The sequence below is a fragment of the Haliaeetus albicilla genome, chromosome 26 (genome assembly GCF_947461875.1).
Source record: "Haliaeetus albicilla chromosome 26, bHalAlb1.1, whole genome shotgun sequence".
Taxonomy (NCBI): Eukaryota; Metazoa; Chordata; class Aves; order Accipitriformes; family Accipitridae; genus Haliaeetus; species Haliaeetus albicilla.
In genome coordinates, this window is record NC_091508.1 from 16,329,432 (window position 1) to 16,348,716 (window position 19,285).

The 19,285-nt window shown below is 42.2% G+C and overlaps 1 protein-coding gene across 1 annotated transcript; it reads left to right on the plus strand.

Moving 5' to 3' along the window:
- Window positions 1–10,762: 10,762 nt before the first annotated feature.
- Window positions 10,763–18,752, plus strand: SET (SET nuclear proto-oncogene). Its single transcript, XM_069772140.1, has 8 exons — window positions 10,763–11,144; window positions 12,579–12,636; window positions 13,652–13,794; window positions 14,520–14,623; window positions 14,796–14,909; window positions 16,422–16,592; window positions 16,693–16,839; window positions 17,850–18,752. The coding sequence occupies exons 1-8, from the start codon at window positions 11,072–11,074 to the stop codon at window positions 17,871–17,873; spliced, it is 834 nt and encodes a 277-aa protein (XP_069628241.1). The 5' UTR covers window positions 10,763–11,071; the 3' UTR covers window positions 17,874–18,752.
- The last annotated feature ends 533 nt before the right edge of the window (window positions 18,753–19,285 follow it).

A 19,285-nucleotide genomic window follows, 5' to 3' on the forward strand; every position in this document is an offset into this window, starting at 1 on the left:
ATTATAAAAAGAATCCACCTCCATTAAAATCATAGATCTATTATGCTTTGTACAATTAGAGTTGGGGGGTCCTTATTAAATATTATGGGTATGATTTCTTGCGCTGTACAGGTATTCCCTATCCCATATTCATTCCTTCATTGATAAGAACAAGACAAAGGTTTTAGTCAAGTATAACCAAAACGGGAAGGAGCACAGGGAAAGCTTGCTTTGTGGCAGGTGTCAGCAAGCTACCACCACAGGGGCGCAAAGACACCATGCCGGCGGGTTTTGAATGGTAAGCGAGAGCTGGCACAGGGCCAAGAGCCGTGGCATATCGAAAGAGGCATCTGTGAAAGGCTCAGGATCCCAATTCCTGGCTGTCATGGTGCTCTGAACTCAGTGGCAGCTGGGAGCCTCTGCCTTGGACAGAGGCTTGATGCTGTCAACAAGGTGATTGGCAGTGTCTCTCTCCTTTTAGACTCGACAGCCTCTAGTTCCTGCTGAGTTTGTACCAGCATGCCCACCATCTAATCTCAGAAATAAAAGTACAATCTGGCATGCCAATCTTAAAAGGTAGCTGACCCTTTGCAGTGCTGACAACGTGGAAGAAAATGCTGAGATCCCTTAAATTAATCCCATATTCAGTAACCGTGCATGACTAAAAATTATTTATCTGTTCTGTACGTCACTTCATCAACTCATACTATCTCTATAGTATCTCAAACAATTGTTGGAATTTTAATTGATAAGTATAAAGCAGCTGGCTATCTCAAAAAGCACTGCGGACAGGTATTACTCATCAGAATAGAATTGGCTATACTTTGCTGAGGTGGTTTTTCAAAAAAGCACGTTCAGAAATAAGTAGTTATATTCTACCCAGTACCATCAGATTTGTACTTATGTAAAGCAAGCAAGCAGAATTTGCATGATAGTTCTTGATTGCTCTTCAGATATCTATATATTTATTGAATTTCAAGCATGCTACTTTCATTTCTTATACATGATTTCTATGAACACTGAATAATCAATAAATACATCATAGTTTTACTGGGGTATGGATATGTAATTTAAGAGTGGAGAATAAAATAATGTTCCTACAATGATGTTAACTAATACTGCAGGAAAGACAGATTTGCAAGGACTCCTTTTATTGATATAAATTTCACTTCCATTTAGAGAGTTTGCATGTTGCCAGTTTAGCTAGACCAGCAAAATCATCTTACGCTTAGCATGAAAGCCACTTCTGAAATGGCAAATAAAAGTATCCCATTTTGATTGGTCTGTTATCCCAAGTATAATAAGGATCCCAAAGGATCCTGGAGCATATTACACAAACACACACAGAGATAACTTTACAAAATTATGCACTGCAGAAAGATTATCATCTTCTCAAAAGCACATGGAAGATTAAGGGAAGCAGAATATCTTGTATAGACAAATTGGATACGTCAGTGTGAGTGTTCCGACTGCTGCAGAAAATGCCAAGTGATTTGTAATGATCACTTTCTTTTTATCACCTCTGTAAGATGGCACCTTTATCTTTTAGGAGAATGACAGGATAGTAGTCTGGTACTCAGAATAACAGAATGAACCACCAACATAGCCAGCTTGTGTTACTTTTCTCTTTAGTGTGTGTGTAGGGTTCCCAACACAAGTACTAATGCCAGTCTAACTTAAAAAAAAAAAAAAAAAGAGTTAAAACATGACAAAACAGGGCTTAAGAAGGCATGAATGTGGCTCTCTGTGGAGAAGTGTAAAAGACAATTGCACCAGTTACATGCTGGTTTTGGAACTCCATGTAGCCTAAGTCTATTGAAATATATATTTGTAAGCGGGAGTGGTGGGGAGGGAGGATGCATTGGAATGAGGCCTGGAGCTGAAATGCTGTCGTAAAGGCAGTAGGAGGAGGGAGAGCTATAAACTGGCTGCGATCCTCAAATTTAAAAAAAGGTCCGGAAACATTTTAATGCCAAATTATGTGACACCTTTCATTCCTGTTTTTCTTTTGTCCTTAGTTTTCCATTTAATTGATTGAAACTTTTCCTATTTATGCTACCAATTGTGGAAGCTGGATTGACTAAAGGCATTTTTATTTTGCTCTATTCTAGCCTGACAAACTCCTGCTTATGCAACAGCTTATACCTTTAGCAACACCAGTATAACTGCATCAGCACTAAAAAAAAAAACAAACCCAAACCAGATTTCTTACCATCAACAAGGCCTAAGAGAACTTGCTGCAGTGCTGGGATGTGACAGAAGGCAATTTATAAGGAATTAACTCCGACAGTCACTTTATACAGCTGATTTTCAAAGATCTAGGCACTAAAGATGTGTTAATGAGGGTACTGAGGCTTCATAATTAATTATATTAGCATCTCTTTGTTACTCGCTACAACAGTAGTGCCTGGTTGACATTTCAATAGGAGTCTGGTAGTATTCTTTGTTATTATTATCCAGGAGTACAGTTATACCTTAGCTCCCAGAGGGCAAAGTTGCATGTAAATGCCTCTGTGAATTGCAAGGGCCTTTGGATCTCAGTAAAAGCCCTTGAAGGAGACCCTGCTGGAAACTGAATGGATGTCAGTAAAATTTCTCTAGTCTGGAGTCTCTCTTCAGATATGGACTCTCCTCCCCTTTCATTTCTCCCTTCCCTTCCCTCCCCCCTTCCTTTCCACTGTGCTGGTCCTTCTCACAAGGCTTAAGAACAGCAATATCCAGCACTTACTGAATGTTGAGTTCCAAACCTCTAAAGGAAGGAATACTGACCTGAACGAAACAGCGAACAAAGTAACCTGAAAATAGGGAATATTTTCACATACTTGAATTTTCAGTGCAATAAAACCAGTGCTGCCCGAAGGAGTCCCAGAAGTGGTGAGTCAGATAATAGATGTACGACTGTGGTGGGAGGGAAATGGTCTCTACTTTGTTTTACACACACACCCCCCCGCAAAGGCAGATAAAATTATTTTCCAGTCATACCACTGCAAAAACAAACACGGAGTTTAAAGGTTATTTCCTTTGTATGTTTCTGAGTGATGTTATTTTTGAATCTGAAAGGGGAAGGATGACTTTTTGTCAATGATCTCAAATTCTACTCTGAAAACTTTTACAGTATCACCTGAGGTGGCAGAGCTGTTATTTTGTTTATTGATATATTCCACTTGCTTGTGTTAAACAAAACTTAAAAATTGCTGTTTTTTCACACCAGTTACAGTTGCAACCTTGTCATGGTTAAGCTAAGTTAAAGGCACAGTTTGGCAAACACCTCTTCTAAGTAAGCAAGACTTATGCAACCAGTTCCTTACCCTTTCCTTGTTCATTCCTGCCTTCATGGGACCCTCTTTCTTGTAACATTGTTCATGCATCTGTACCAGGGAACCAGATCAGAGTATGAGTCCAAGTTAAAAATAAATGGTTTTTATGGGGAGTATTTCTAATTGAAATCAGTTTCCTGATTCAATTTAACATGGGGCTACACAAAAAAAAACTGCACTGGCACAATTCAGAGACAGTGTGAAGGGGAAGAGGGGAGGAATGTGTGGTGGGGAATGCATAAGTAGGAACTTCTACCAAAAAATAGTTTGTCAAACTATGACCTGAAAGACTTTACATTCTTCCAAGCCAGAACCACCTCTTTGCTTTGTGTTCAGATAGCACCTTGTGCAAAGGGATCACAGTTGCAGAACTCTCAGAGCTATTGTAATACCAAAAAATAATAAGCGTTCCTACAGATGGACACAATTAACCAAATTCCACTTGCAGATCTTCACTGTTGGCAACTTGTGCAGCATTTTATGTAGCCGAAGTCAGAGACTAGTTCTATTCCTGAGTTGTGTCTCTAGCTCTAATGAGGAATAACTCTGGCATTCAGTTAACCTAGCAATAAAAGAATTACTTTCCTCACAGAGCTTTTTATATTTAACTAGATTTTTTTAATGAGCTTTGACATTCTCAGATGAAAGGAATAATGTGTACAATGTAATACTATAGCAAAAACTGTATATGACAGATCCCTACCTATTTTCCTCTTTTTTGTTTCACCTTTTCTGTCACTATACTCCTACACAAGACTCAAGACACACTGCAAATGTTTGAATAATGCCAACTTGAAACTACAGAACTGTAAATAACATACTCGTTTTTCACTCAGCAATGTTGTGTGTGTTTATTTTAATCTGATATTTTCTGGATAGAAACAGAGGTTACTCCCCCTGAGAGTTCAAATACAGATAGTGTTCTATATAACAAGGGAAGTTTTTGATGATTCCAACAAAACAGCTGCCACTTGGTATCAAGACAATGGATGGAATACATGTAGTGTAAAATTTTAGTCTCTACTGCTATTCCTGAGGGACCAAATCTTGAAATGTTACTCAACTTTGTTTAGGATTCAGCAAGAGTTTTCCTGCTGTAGGACTGAGGAGATGATGAATAAGATTTTCAGGAATTGGCCAGAGTTAAAATCCTGGAAAGCAAACGTTTATAAATTGTCTTCGTAGAAATGTTGGCTCCCTTTTAATTTTCCCATGAGTGGAGAAGAGGGAGAAGATCATCCACAGAAGCACAAAGTATGTTTTTTCCTAGTCCTCAAGAGTGCTGTACCCCTACTGCTTAGTTATCCTAAAACTTTAATTCAGCATTCATTTACGTTTATAATACTGAAACTTCCATTAATTTTTATCCATATCTGTTGCATCTCATTAGAAAGACTCTATCTAGCACTAGAGTTTCTGCCTTAGCTGTGAGGAAATTATAGCCTTTCTTCAGACAGAGCACCACTGAAGGAAATCAGACTAGTAGCTTCTTTCGCTGTGAATTATTTCAGGGCCTTCTACATAAAAATTTTGTTGGCACAGCTATTCCAGAATAACTCCCAGTATAAATACTGCAGTATTGCAGTTTTAAAGTGTCTTTATCTGTGATTGATCATTCTACCTAGGAATACTTCTTCTAAGTGGTCAGTTTTTGCAACAGCTTCTGTTTAGAGCTTTCATTACGCAGGAGTGCATGTAGTGAAATAAAGCCTCAAACATAAACACAAAGCCAACCTCAATATATATCATTCAATCACCAGATGATTTCAAATAAACATCTTGTTTTTCAGACATTTTCTGTGAAACTGTAGCTATATTAAGCTTGGTTGACGTCTTCCATTGCCTCAGTGCAGGATGAATTGCCTCTAATACTGTCCTGCAAAACTAATAATTTTGTATGCCTACAGATAGCTTTTGAACATCCACTGGTGTGAGGACACCAATGAAATCTAAATATCTGCCCTTGTAACACCCTGCAGGTGTTGCAGATAGTGGAGAGACACATTTGCATATGCCAATACATATTTTCAAATAAAACTTTTTTACATTTCAGATCATATCTTGGACTGTGAACTCCTTAGGCAAGAGGAGATGGATATTCACATCTGGAAGTGCTAGTAGCACATCTGGACAAGTTGATATTTAAACATTTTTGCTTTTAGAGTAGTTCTGGATTTATAACAGCATCTATATATGTGTCTGTTGGCACAGTCGATCAGTAGTTAACAGCCGCAGGGCTCCATCTAAGCCAAGGAACAGGACAACATCAATTTCTGAGATGTAAAATCTGAATGAAAGTCAAGAAGGGCAGAAAACTCCTCCAGTCAAATGTCTCTTTGGGCAAGGACTCTTCATTTCACAATGTAGAATGTAACTTCAAGAGAATTTTCCAATAAACAACTTCCCCTAATATTCTGGAAGGCGCAGATCAGTTCAGTTCCCTACAAAATTCACAACTGTACAACCTTACGTGAAAAATAGAAGCAAAACATTCTTAAGCACCCACATACCTGAAAAGCTTATGTCTCATGTTCAGAAGTGTCTTAGGTTTCACTGACTTTGAATTTAATTTAAGATTTTAAAGAATATTTTGACTGCCTCTTTGTCTCTAGTATCTGGGAACAAGCACAAGTGTTACGTGACCAGCCAGTTCTTCACGGATTACAAGCGAGTGCTCTGGTAAGTTAAAAACATTGGTATAGGAAAAAAATAAAAATCAGGTTTAGCAGCTATGTCTAATGGGAACTTTACAATAAATAAATCCAAATAGAATCACTGGATTTATTCAACTATATACTATTAGTTACTCCCTGTCACCGGTGTTACTGAACCACCATCCTGCTTTAAAGGCAGTTATCAGCCCAGAAATATTTTCATCCAAGGGTTCAAACTGCAACAACTGTGAGGACACGTGGAAGATTCTTCCGTCATTATCTAACCATTCAGTTCTAATGTGAGTGCTCGACTGGGAAAGTCTGTGACTAGCGGAGATGGATAAACAGTTGGATGGGAGGTATTTGAATGTTTAATATATGTGCCAAACTGTCTTTCTAGGGTCATGGAGACTCGGCAGTTCCTGGGGGCTGTCAAACTGATTACACGCAGCAAACCAGGCGTTGTGTCTCTGCGTGCTGCTTAGAGTAAGCACTGATATGCCAGTCAGACTTTACTATCAAGTACAAGCTTATGTGTGCTGGAGATGTTGTGCAGACTTCAAGTCATTGGTGTACTCAGTAATTTAAAAGCTTTCATGTACTCTAAAAAATTTTGTCTTGCACTCGAAGGGGCAATCTTTGTTCCTAACACAGAGCCCAAGTCTGCAAGTTCTTTGTAGAAGACGAGGCTCCCATCATAGATGTACAATTTTAAGCAGTTGGTTGCATTTTAGCAGTGGTAAAATGATCCTTGTTTTATATTTCCCTACAATAATTTCTGTAAAGGCTGTGAGATTCTTTGGGATGGAAGGCTATAAAAATGTAAGTTGCTATTAATTATATTGATTTGCATGATTTTATGTATGTCCATTTAGCATTGCAGAAATACTTAGAAAGAAATGTACTCTTCTTTCTTTTTCACACATCATTGCATTGTATTTGAGAGGATTTAGCACATTTTCTGATTTCACTTGCCAAATCGGGGGTTTGTGTTTAAAATTTACAGCTGACTTGACATTCCAGAAAATAAGCATGATTACCAATTATGTCTCTGTCTTGTAGTAACATACCTAACTAAGGAAAGAAATATTGGGAGATCTGAACTTTTACATCAAGGAGCAAATATGAGATTATCTTTACAAAGAAGCTCTGTTTATTCAATTCTTGAGAAAAAAGTGCAGTTACTGCTACACTCTATGTAAATTGTAAGGCCATTAATCATTATCAGCTGCTGCCAAATCCCCCATATATCCCAAATATACATAAAGGTAAACACAAATTCTCTTCATTCATCTGACAAAGTCATTGCCATCCAGCAGGCTGCAAAGATCTAACTCTCTTATTTGTCAACACCAGAGTACTCACACACTGAGTTTGAAAGATGCTACATACAGTATAGTTCTGCAACTTGAACCGTGCAACCTGAAGTTCAAACACAAGTCGGAATACTAACTCTCTAATATGGAGGGAAAAGAGCTATTTGTGATATAGGCAGCATAGCTACTTGGACGGTATAGTTCAGGAAAAAATGTTACTGTTCTATTTTACTTGATGTAATCAGAGCTGAGAAAGGCCTTACAAGAAGATGAGAGAAGGAAGACATCATCAACTCTAAATATCTTCACACACTATATCACTGGATTATAACTGTACATTTTAACCCCTCAACAGTTATTCAAGGACTAAAACTGCTTTAGAGATTAGTTACAGATAATGAAAAACATTAGAAAGAAGTGAAGTAACTGAATATTTATCAGTTAAACCCTTAAGTTTTGGGGGGTTTTTTGGTTATAGTATCAGGGATATTAAACACAGTTACATATTAGGTCAAAGCATCACATCTCATTTCTGAAAATCTTGTGTAACAGCAGGTAACTCGTGTAACAAGGCTTTATACCACCTAGATACCATTTTCCTTCCTTTGTAATGAAACTATATGGGGGTTGGGGTAGCTACACAGAGGAACAGTTTCAGACTGAGTTGAAAGTTGTGCTGCTGCTTGCATCTTCACAAATATTTGAGTCATGTTCCTCCTGAGCGCACATGTTAACAATGCAGCAAGAACAAACAGTAAATCAATTCAGCTGCAAAAGCTGCTGAGTGCTCTCCTCTCATCCTTCTTAGGGCTCAACAACTACTTTAACTCAGTGGCTTAGTTTTACTTCTTCATTTTTCTACAATGCAAGGAAGAGAGTGCCGAGAGGGCATCATTCTGTGAACTGTTGTCAAATTCTTTGAGCCAAGCCCCAGAAGCATGTAAGCACCTGTTGTTTTAAGACCTTTTATGCAACATACCCAGAAGTCAGACCACAGTTAAGTGTATAAGCAAGGCTCTCTTTTGAAAAAACGCAGGCTGTTAAAGCAATAATACCTGGTCAGTTGGGAGTGAAAGGATGTATAATTGGAGAAGTAGTATTGATGTTAACATAACTTTTCTAACAGGAAGAGAATTGAGGAAGAGTTGGGACAAAAGGTTTATTAGGAAGCTGGGAACAGCACACCACCAGCAGCAAATTGAAGCAAGCAAGCAAAAAAAGGAAAGTAACTATGTGAAAGAACACTTCCTCCCCCCAAAACTGAAGTCTTTGCTTTCTCTTTTCTCATGAAAGCATAGGTTTGTATTTTGTGTGTCAAAATTAAATCTATTTTAAATGTGTTTCTTTTAATATTAATATATCTAATTAATATATACTTTTATTGACTATAGCTAGTTTGAGGGTAGGATAAACAGATCATGGAAATGTATTGTAACAGTACAGCAGTTAAAATTAATGATTACTTGACTTTAGATATATCAGTGGATCACCTTAATCATGTACTTCAGGAACACCTAGTAATTCATAGACTAAACAAGGGATTCTAGTAGGGAGCAGGCAGATGCTGCTTGCATCATCATGCTCCTGCTTGGAACTAGCTTTCAAACATACGGACTGTATTTTCAAATTATAGACCTTCAAAGGCTAATCTAGAGAAAGACAATAGAATAGTAAATCACAAGTGAGAAAAGAGGAAAAAAAATCAAGCAGATACAACTGCATAGTAGACTCAAAGGAAACAGAAGGAAGAAAATCAAGCCACACGCATGAGCTTGCTTACCTTGTCCGTCTGTGAAGATATTCGTATTAACTGCTCTTGGGAGATGCAGAGTATGAGAAGTTATCTCACTGTGATGGGCTTCAGGAAGGCCTTGAGACATCCCTCTTGGGAAGGATTTGATAATCTTGCATTTTTAAAGTTGTGATGCTTTGCTTACGTTTTGTGCCCAGCAGTTAAGAGAGCTCACTGCTGTACATGAAAGCAGAGGACTAATGGATGGCAACTCCTCTCTCCTGCTGTTTGCACGGGGAAGCACAATACAAATCGTGGACATGCGGCAGCAGTTGTGGGTGGCAATGGAAGCAAGGACATAGCTGGTGGGAAGCGACAGCTGGGAATACAAAAGAAAAAGCAATTAGGATTTGGAAGCAACAGGTGGGAGCAGGAATCAGAAAACTACAGTTAAGACCTCTGAGGAGGCAGGAACTAATCCAGGCCTTGTCAAGTAAGTCCACTGGAAGGCCAACTTGAAGAGACAAAAAAGGAAACCAACAGGGAGAATATGGTAATACTGTGTGATGGGAAAGCAAACACTAAAGGCAAGTTCTTACTGCATCAAAGCTGTACTTGTTCCTTAGCCTGCTCTGTCGTAATACTCATCTGTGAATGATACGCTGTGTACGTTCATAGAAAAGAGTGGCTTGGCTGTTACTTTAAGAGCAAAACAGAGCTAGCTGTAGCTGTGAAGCTGCAATGAGCTCTTCCATGACAGGTGGATAGGAAAGGGACAAAAAGAGTTATTTAAAGTCTGCTTGCTCTTGGTGCCGTGGCAGGTGTGCTGGCAGACAGCTGGGCTCAATGACCTTCTAGAGTTGAGCTCCCACATTAACTGGCTGCGCTGGATGTGACTGACAGGGCCTCTGTGCCCTTAAAACGTACTGTCTGAAGTTATCGCTTTGGGTCATGTTCCAGCTACGGGAGGCAGTGCAGCGAGATGGGGGTCGCCGTGCTCCCAGGGCCAGGCAGGGTGGAAACGCGACCTCACCTCACGCAGCCTCTCCAGGCACAGCAGGTGCTGGGGCTGGTCCGGAGGGGCCACCTCAGGCAGTGGGGACTGCTTGGGACGGCAAGCATTTTGGGATCATTTGGGTATCGGTGGTCCCAAAAGCCAGCCTCCCTGCCATTTCCCCTGGGGGGCCCTGGCCACCCCCAGGCGAGGAGCGGGATCGGCCCTGTCACCCACCGGGTCTCCACGCAGGGGCGGGGGCGGCCGTGAGGGGACGCGCGAGCCTCGAGCGCGGCGCCCACGGGGAGGGCGCGCGGCCACGTGCGCCAGGCAAGGGCCGCGGCGCGCGCGCGCGCATGCGCGCTCCCCCCACATGCACACCTGCGCGCGCCACCGCCCTACTCCTCCCTCCCCCCCCTCCCCCGCCCTTCTCCCGCCTCTCGCGCCGTCCTCTGTGTCTCCGCGCCGAGGGCCCGCCCCCAGCTCCCTCCGAGGGCGCAAGGCGCGGCCAATGGGCGCCCAGCGTGGGGTGGTCGGCGGGGGCGGGGCTGTCGAGCGTCCTCTCTGCGGCTGCGCGCAGGCCGCCCGCGGCGAGGAGGCGGTGTCCGCGCCTGCGCAGAGCGGTGCGCTCATCCTCTCTCGCGAAGGGGAGAGGAGCGCGCCTGCGCGTCGCGCCGCCCGCTGCCCAGCGCCCCGGAGGGGGGCTTGGTGCGCCTGCGCGCTGAGGCCGCCGTCCCCCCCGTGCCCCGGAGGGGGGGGTTGCTGCGCATGCGCGCCGCGCTGCCCGCCCCTCGCCAGCAGCAGCAGCAGGAGGAGGCGGCGGTGGTGGTGATTCTGGCTGTGGAGAGCGTGAGGCAGTGCGAGCGCCGCTGCCGCCCCCTGTTATCCGGGAGCCCCAGGTCCGGGCGGAGGAGGCCGGAGCGCCCCGGAGGCGGAGGGAGCCAGAGCGGCGGTGGCAGCCAGCGGCGGCGGCAGCAGCAGCAGCAGCAGCAGGAGGAGTCTGTGCCCGGCCCCCCCCCCCCTCCGCTCAGTCCCGTTACAGCCCCCCTCCCTCCGCGCTCCGCTCCGCAGCCACCAACATGTCGGCGCCGGCGGCCAAAGTCAGTAAGAAGGAGCTGAACTCCAACCACGATGGGGCCGACGAGACCTCAGGTGAGGCCGCGCCGGGGGCGGGAAGGGAATGGCGGCAGCCGCCGCGGCCTCCGCCTCGCACCGCGCCGCACCGACCGCCATTTTCCCCAGCCACACGGGCCGCGGCCGGGCCGGAGGCGGGAAGAGCGCGGGGTCGGCCGGGCGGATGTGCAGGCCCCAGCAGCAGCAGGAGGAGGCCATGTTAGCGCCCTTTTGTCTCCGCTCCCCGGCCCGGCCTCCTTCCCCACGGGCGCAGGCGGGGCCGGGCGGGGGGCGCTGCGGCCTTGGCGGAGCAGCGGGACCCCCCCCGCCTCCCCCCCCCGCCCTCCCGGAGCAGCATCCGCGGAGCCTCATTGTGCTCCGCCGCCGCCGCCGCCGCCGCCATGATGCTTCGCCGCCTCCTGGTCTCGGCGCCGCCGCGGCCGCGTGGTGCTGCCCCGCCGCGCCGGGGATGGAGCGGCGCCGGCTGGGCCGCCGCTGCCGGGGCCTGCCCGCCCGCGGAGCCACGCGGTGCTCGGGCGGCGCGGCGAGGGAGCCACCCGCGCCGTCCCCACGTGCGATCGGGGCGGCTGCGGGATTTTTAAAGGTCGCCGCGCCGCGGGTTTCCTCCCGGCCGCCGCCGCGGGAAGGGCGAAGCGCTCTGCTTCCATCCAGTCCGCCGTCGCGCCCCGCGGTGCTGCGCCCGCTGCGAGCTCCGGTCACACACGTGCTTTTTCCGTGCCCGGCGTGGGGAGGGGGGCAGCGCGTCCACCCGCGCGGCTGGGGAGCGGGGAGAGCTGTCCCCTAACGCGGGCTGAGCCGTGCGGGAAACTTACCGGGGGAGGAGTGAGCGTGCTGCACTGCTCGGGCGACTTCCCGCTGCCGTTCATTCATCGCCCGGCGCGATAGGTAAACAGTCGTCCTGCGACCGAGACCTTTGCCAGGCTTTGTCGAGGGGAAGTTCCGAGGAGAAAATACTTGCCAGACGGCGACTCGGGAGTCTTGTTGGCTTGCAACCGCCCTTTCGAACGTTCTTTGCGGTTTTTAGAAGGTGGCGTGTTCCCAGTCAGGCTCTTTCTATTGATATTTCTGTCCTCCCTAAATTATTAAGCGTTCTTTCAAATGTGTTGGTCTTAGTAGATATGGCTTACAACTTTTTTAATTAAATTGTTATTAATCTGCCGTGATTGAATTGCCATTTCAGTTGACTTGTAAAACTGTGTAGGGGAATGAGAGCTGTGGTTTCTAGGGGTAAACTCGCTTTCAGTGCCGTTTCGTCAAACTTTTCGGCGCTTCAGCCGTAGTACACCCGGGAAGTAGCTGAAGCTTTAAGGCCTAGTAACACTTAAGACACTTAGTAGAAATACCTGTGTAGTTCTAAAGTAGATGACTAGAAAAGGTCTTAAGTGAAAACCCCAGGTGATTTGTCAGACTTGAAAATGAAGGGATTTTGATGTGCTTTCATTTGTTTTTCAGAAAAAGAGCAACAGGAAGCAATTGAACACATTGATGAAGTACAGAATGAAATAGACAGGTAAACTTTTAAAATGTTTTAGCAGAAGTTAAAATGTAACTTTAAAAAATAAAAATATTTATTAAAGTAAGCACTTGGTACTAGTTCTCACTCTTTTTAAACTCTGCCCAGATATAGTTGTGTTCTTACTTGATTAGGTGTGAGAAGTATTTGTGTAAGATAAAAAATTTCAACTAGTATCCTGGTTTCTTGTTCAACTGTGTATAATTAAAAGGGTAGAACTTGAGTTTAAAATTTTAAATTAATTGTAATAGTTTTGATAATAGAAATTTATTTCGTATGGTTTTTTCACGTTAACGTGTATGCAATTTTGCAAAAGTAAGCAGAACCAAAAACTTGGTTGAAAAGTTAGCTTTTATTATACTTTTTTTTTCACTATATATTCATATGCTTGTAGAATAATGTGTAGAAACTGTCACTGGAACATTAGTTTCATGTGCCAAAACGCTCTGTGGGTTCTGTGTCGGTATTTGCCTGGATCTGATCACCATGCACGCTGTCCTGCAAAGACTGCAGGTGACTATTGAGGCTCTGGCCACGTGAAGCTGTTGCAGTATCAGGGCTCTGCCTTTTTATAAAACCAATTAAATGTTATGTCTTCAGATTTTACTTGTGTGGGATACAAAATTGCTTTGCTGTAGCTTACTTGCCTGCCCAAAAGTTATAAAGAGCAGGTGATAGTGTTATGTGTTACCCATCTTGAGGTCTTTTGCGAACAAAATGCTTAAGAGGTAAAATACGACTTTGCTTTGCATAAATAAGGGTCTGTCCCTTATGTAATGCTGCAAAACATACAGTGTGTTCAGAATGTTTCATTAGGATCAGTGAGATTGTTTCTGGGAGTGTGTTTCTTAATAGTCGTTACAGGGCCTCAGTTTCTTGTTTGAGATACGTCATTTGTTGAATATGGCAGACTAGTCTAATCAGACCCATTCAGGTTTTAGCTAACTACTGATGATGTGTCTTTAAATTTCAGTTCTCTCTCCTGTGGTTAATGTGGCTCTTCCTATTACAGACTGAATGAACAAGCCAGCGAGGAAATTTTGAAAGTAGAACAGAAATACAACAAACTCCGCCAACCATTCTTCCAGAAGAGGTCAGAATTGATCGCCAAAATCCCAAATTTCTGGGTAACAACATTTGTCAACCACCCACAAGGTATATTCTTAATAGCCCTCTCTTTTCCTGTAAATTCAGTGTTTGCTTGCTTGTTATGCGAGTGTCTTGCAGCTCTGAGGATTTTCTAGAATTGTTGCTGGGCATATGCTTAAACAGAAGCCCGCTTCATATGCAAACACTCCCTTTTTGTCCTAGAGTGCATTTTATGAGCTTTTTATTTCTTGTTCCTTTGGTCAACAAGCACATCTTGTTCACTAAAATCCCATGGTGGTTTTCTTTCTGCATTTTAAACGACAAGTTTTCCACTTTTCTTAGTTAATTGGGCCCTTTAAAAAAAAAAAAAAGAGGCGGGGAGGATTCTAGTTTGTTTGGGTTTGTTTTTTTTTTTAATTGGAAGTGAGCTGCTTAGGACTCTTGACAATAGACTTTCTGAGAGGACAAAACAAGTTTGTAGACTGCTTAGACTGGGCAAGCTATATGTGTGAAAATGGGTTTCAGAGAGAAGGGTGCGTGTATGCAGGTAGCTTTTGCTGCTTCTTAATGTTGAACTACAACAAGCAAAAGTAATGTTTTCACCTCAGCAAATGCAAATCACACAAATGCTAAGTCTGTTGGCTGGTCACTTGAAAAAAATGGGCTGCAAGAAGTTGGCTTGGACAGATGTGTTGCTCTTCAAATCTTACTTGCTATCAATTTCCTGTGTTTCATCTCCATGATACACATTTCATAGCTTTGTTAATGTGGTACTCCTAATTCTGTCTTAGTATCTGCACTGCTGGGAGAAGAAGATGAGGAAGCACTGCATTATTTGACCAGAGTTGAGGTGACAGAATTTGAAGACATCAAATCAGGTTACAGAATAGATTTTGTAAGTACTTTAATTCCTTCACTTGTGATTTTTCTGGTTTTTTTTAAATGTGATCACGTACTGGGTTGTATTTTGTAACTTATTCTCTTCAGTTATCCACTTAGTACCATGTTTGACTTGGCATGTGTCTTTACATTATGTGGATTCTAACTCTTTGCTTTCAACTCTGCAGTATTTTGATGAGAATCCATACTTTGAAAATAAAGTTCTCTCCAAAGAGTTTCACCTCAATGAAAGTGGAGATCCATCTTCAAAATCAACTGAGATCAAATGGAAATCTGGGAAGGTATGTATTTGTGCATCTGGGAAAGATGATTGCTGCTCTATGTGATACCATCACTTTCATGATGTTCCTTTTACTTTTTTTAATTGAAGCTGCTTTGTCCTCCCTTCCCCACTCAACCTGCTTTCCACTTCTCTACATACATAGCTCGTGCCTATCTTGCAGGGTTCTGTAGTGAATTCTCTTGCTCAGTTGAGTACCACCATTAAACCAGTGAAAATACAAGTATGACTAGATGGAGGGAGTAACAAGTGCATTAGCTTGTCTGTCTCTATAGTGGATCTAGACTCTGTTTTGTTGTTTTCTTAAGATAACTGTTAAATTAGGAATTCTGAGGACAGCAGGGTTTTGGGGGGTCTGATAGGGGTGTGTGATTTATCCCCCCCCCAACTTCATTTCCAGACACCACATCTTTGGAGAAGTTGCAGCCACACAATAATGTGGGCATGTCTTTCATCCAGACAGTATTCAAACGTAATTAATTTGCTGTAGTTAGTTTCTGTAAAAGTTGGGAGCACTTTCATGTTATCCTGAAGATTTTGAAATTAGTATTTAAAAGTAGAACTGAGGGTTGCAGTTAAGTTGCTGCTTGTTTTCTTACCCTCAGACTGAGAAGAAATCTTTTTTCATTGAGAACTAGAACTTTTCCTCTTGTACAAGAAGTTACAGTCCAGTGCAAACTAGCTGAATGATCTTTACAACATAACACAAAATCACCGTGAATTCTGTTATTAGTCTTCATTAAAGCGTCTAAACCTATAAATGTTGTGATTCTATCAAGAAAACAAATGCTAGAAGTTTGGAGTTACCATATGATCAAAGAAAGAATGGATTTAAATAGCGGATAGTAATTTCCTTTTCAGACTTGGCAAAAAGATTGTTGCAAACTTATTAAACTTCTGGGGTAAGGTGGTAGATACAGGACTTGTGTATGTTCTTGTGACCATATGTTTTAGCGGTTTGTGTGGTTTTTTCCACTTACTACAAAGAATGGTCTGAAGACTTCAAAGTGGGAAATCTTAGGATAAGAACGCTAGGCAGTTCTTTATCTGAAGAGCTTAGAGGTGTGGAGACTGAATATTTCTTAAATTGTGTGTATGTAGTAGTTGTAGTGTTTAGCTGCAATTGCAGCTATTCTCAGAGTAGCATTTAGCCATTGTGAAATCTTTTAAGTTCAGTATGTCATTAAACATTTGTCACACTTGTGCTTCCCTGTGATAGGGAAACAAATAAAATGCAACATCCTGTGAATTTTCAGTATTTCAGTGGAGGTCATTAAAATAAACAGGTGGTTTTACTGTTTTCTCATGTTTGTGAGAAACACAGTATCTTTTTTGTGAGTCATTTGGGTTCCAAATGTTTCTTAAAGACTTCTCCCTGACAGAGGGTGTAGTAAGTGACTTCTTGTGGTTGTTTAGACAAGTATGTTTCTAAATGATGCTTATTTAAAAAAAAAAAAAAAAAAGGGCCATGTAAAGACCACTTCTTTAGGGAACTTCCTAACTTTCTTTTCAGGATCTGACAAAACGTTCAAGCCAGACACAGAACAAAGCCAGTAGGAAGAGGCAGCATGAAGAGCCAGAAAGCTTCTTTACCTGGTTCACTGACCACTCTGATGCAGGAGCTGATGAACTAGGAGAAGTCATCAAGGATGACATCTGGCCAAATCCATTACAGTACTACTTGGTAAGTATAGCGCTGAGTTGTTGATCCATACCCATAATAGCACTGTGAAGGTGAAAGTGAATTTGATCACTGTAGTTAATGTTGCATATGTGTCTTTAAGGTTCCTGATATGGATGATGAAGAAGGGGAGGGAGAGGAGGATGATGATGATGATGAAGAGGAAGAAGGATTGGAGGATATTGATGAAGAAGGAGATGAAGATGAGGGGGAGGAAGATGAAGATGACGATGAGGGAGAGGAAGGAGAGGTGAGTAATCTTACTCCTTACATCTTCCATCTCTGGTATATGAGAATCAAAAGAAATTTCTAAGAGGGATCTTAAAAGAATACTGAGCCATTGTTACAATGGTAAAATAGTTCTTTTCTGTACAGTCACTGACAAGGTGTTTGGAGGGGAGAAGCAGAACTGTTACTACCTTAACTTGTGGAGTGGTTTCACTGTAGTAATACGTATGTTTGTGTATATGAGAGACAGTGCAAATGAGTAGTTTTAGTAAATTTGTGAGGGAGGTGCTCTAGAAGAACTAGGATATTAGCATAAGAAAATTCTTATTAGCGAGCATTCTAGCAAGGCTTTACTTGTAAATAGCTTTTGTTGATGCATCCAGTTCTGTAATCCTCCCACCTGTTGGGTTATTTCTGCTTATGGCCAGCTTAGCTAAGACTCTCTCTTGGGTTCAGGAAGTAGAAATTTCCTTTAGTAGCAAGTGGGATTCCAGTGACAGCATTCAGGGTGTTGGTAACAAAGTTTAGAATGTCTTTGTTTCTTGTAATTGGGCGTGGTGTGTCTGAATTTCAGCAGCAAAAAACTACTTGTATTGAGATAGGAGGGCTGTTGTGGGCACCAGAGTACTGGGCTCTATTATATAACCTAGAATTTAGCATCTGAAAGTTGAAGCATTTTGCTCTTCAGAGTTTAAAAAGAGGGGAAAAAAAGATGACCCCTTCACTTCCTAAACATTAAACTTATGTCAAGGTTTGTAGTGATTCTAAGTCACGGTAGTTTTTCAAACCTGATGTTTTTTTCATTGGGACATCCAGTTATTAACTGATTTCTGTGTAGACAGGTACTCATGGCAAGTGTTACTACCCCTTAGCGAAGAGGGAAAGAGAGATCATCGTATAGCATGCTATGAGTAACACTGTAGGGCTGTACTCTGTAGGGTAGTAAAACAATTCTGGTTATTGCATTTGAAAGTTCGTGCTATCTGAAGTTGAGTGAGTAGATTTTTTTAATTGTTGCTTCTCTTTCAACAGGAGGATGAAGGAGAAGATGACTAATTGAACACTGATGGATTCCAAACCCCCTTTTTACCTTTTTAATTTTTCTCCAGTCCCTGGGAGCAAGTTGCTGTCTTTTTTTTCTTGTGCTCAGTCGCCTTGTTCTCTTGAGGTCTCTTTTTCTCTCCTCTACACCATGGTTCACAATTTATTTTGGGGGAAATACCTTGAGCAGAATACAGTGGAAAAGAATCTACCGGTTTCTGTTTCAAGTTCATTTTTATCCCTTTCTGTCTCAAAACAAAAACTGTTTATGGAATCAACACACCATGTTCTGTGGGAAAAAAGAAAACCTTCTGCTCCCTTCACTCTGCTGGAAGCTGAAGAGTGCTAGGCCCCTGTGTAGTAGTGCATAGAATCTAGCTTTTTTCCTTCTTTCTCTGTATATTGGGCTCAGAGATTACACTGTGTCTCTATGTGAATATGGACAGTTAGCATTTACCAACATGTATCTGTCTACTTTCTCTTGTTTAAAAAAAAGAAAAAACTAAAAAAAAAAAAAAAATGGGGTTATAGAAGGTCAGCCGGGGTGGGTTTCAGATGTTTGGGTGGGTTAAGTGGGCATTTTGACAACATGGCTTCTTCTCCTTTGGCATGTTTAATTGTGATGTTTAACAAACATCCTTGCAGTTTAAGATGACACTTTTAAAATAAAATCTTCTCCTAATGATGACTTTGAGCCCTGCCACTTGATGGAGAATCAGCAGAACCTGTAGGATCTTATTTGGAATTGACATTCTCTATTGTAATTTTGTTCTTGTTTATTTTTAAATTCTTTTTTTTTTTTTTGTTTCACTGGAAAGGAAAGAAAGATGCTCAGTTTTAAACGTTAAAGTGTACAAGTTGCTTTGTTACAATAAAACTAAATGTGTACACAAAGGGACTGGTTGGTCTTCACTGAAAGAAACAGTTTTAATACCCTGTTTTGAACTTTCTTGTAGTTTCTTGGCATTTTTTGGGGGCATTTGGTCAGTATTTATGTAGTGCAATGCAACCTTGTGGTTGTGTGGACTGATAATCAGTTCATTTAGTTTCCACTATTTCAGTACTTGTAAAGTGTTTCATTTGGTAGTTACTACTGCACACTCTGTTTCTAGAATTACCTAACTCTGTAAGACAGGGCTGTATGTGCATATGCCTTGTGTGAAGACAGAGGTTTATATTCATGTTTTGCAAAAAGAAAAATCACTTGATTCTTAGATTATTTTTTTTATTAAGTAGTAACTTGCAGTACTGTATCTCCAGTAAATCAGTTTGCATGAAAATATCATGCAAGCTGAGAATAAAAAGACCAAGGGGTCTTATAATAAGATTTGGGTGGTTTTGTAAGTCTTTTTGGTTGAAAATAAATGTTAAGTGCAAGCTAATTTTTGGGCTATTTCAAAGAGCAAGATTCTTAGTGAAGCTCGTGT

What these genes read in the sequence shown, in the direction of transcription:
- SET (XM_069772140.1), top strand. Translation starts at nt 11,072, where the DNA reads ATGTCGGCGCCGGCGGCCAAAGTCAGTAAGAAGGAGCTGAACTCCAAC. An exon ending in CAGGTTACAGAATAGATTTT is followed by an intron (nt 14,624 to 14,795) that starts GTAAGTACTTTA and finishes TCAACTCTGCAG; the next exon opens with TATTTTGATGAGAATCCATA. An exon ending in ATCCATTACAGTACTACTTG is followed by an intron (nt 16,593 to 16,692) that starts GTAAGTATAGCG and finishes TGTGTCTTTAAG; the next exon opens with GTTCCTGATATGGATGATGA.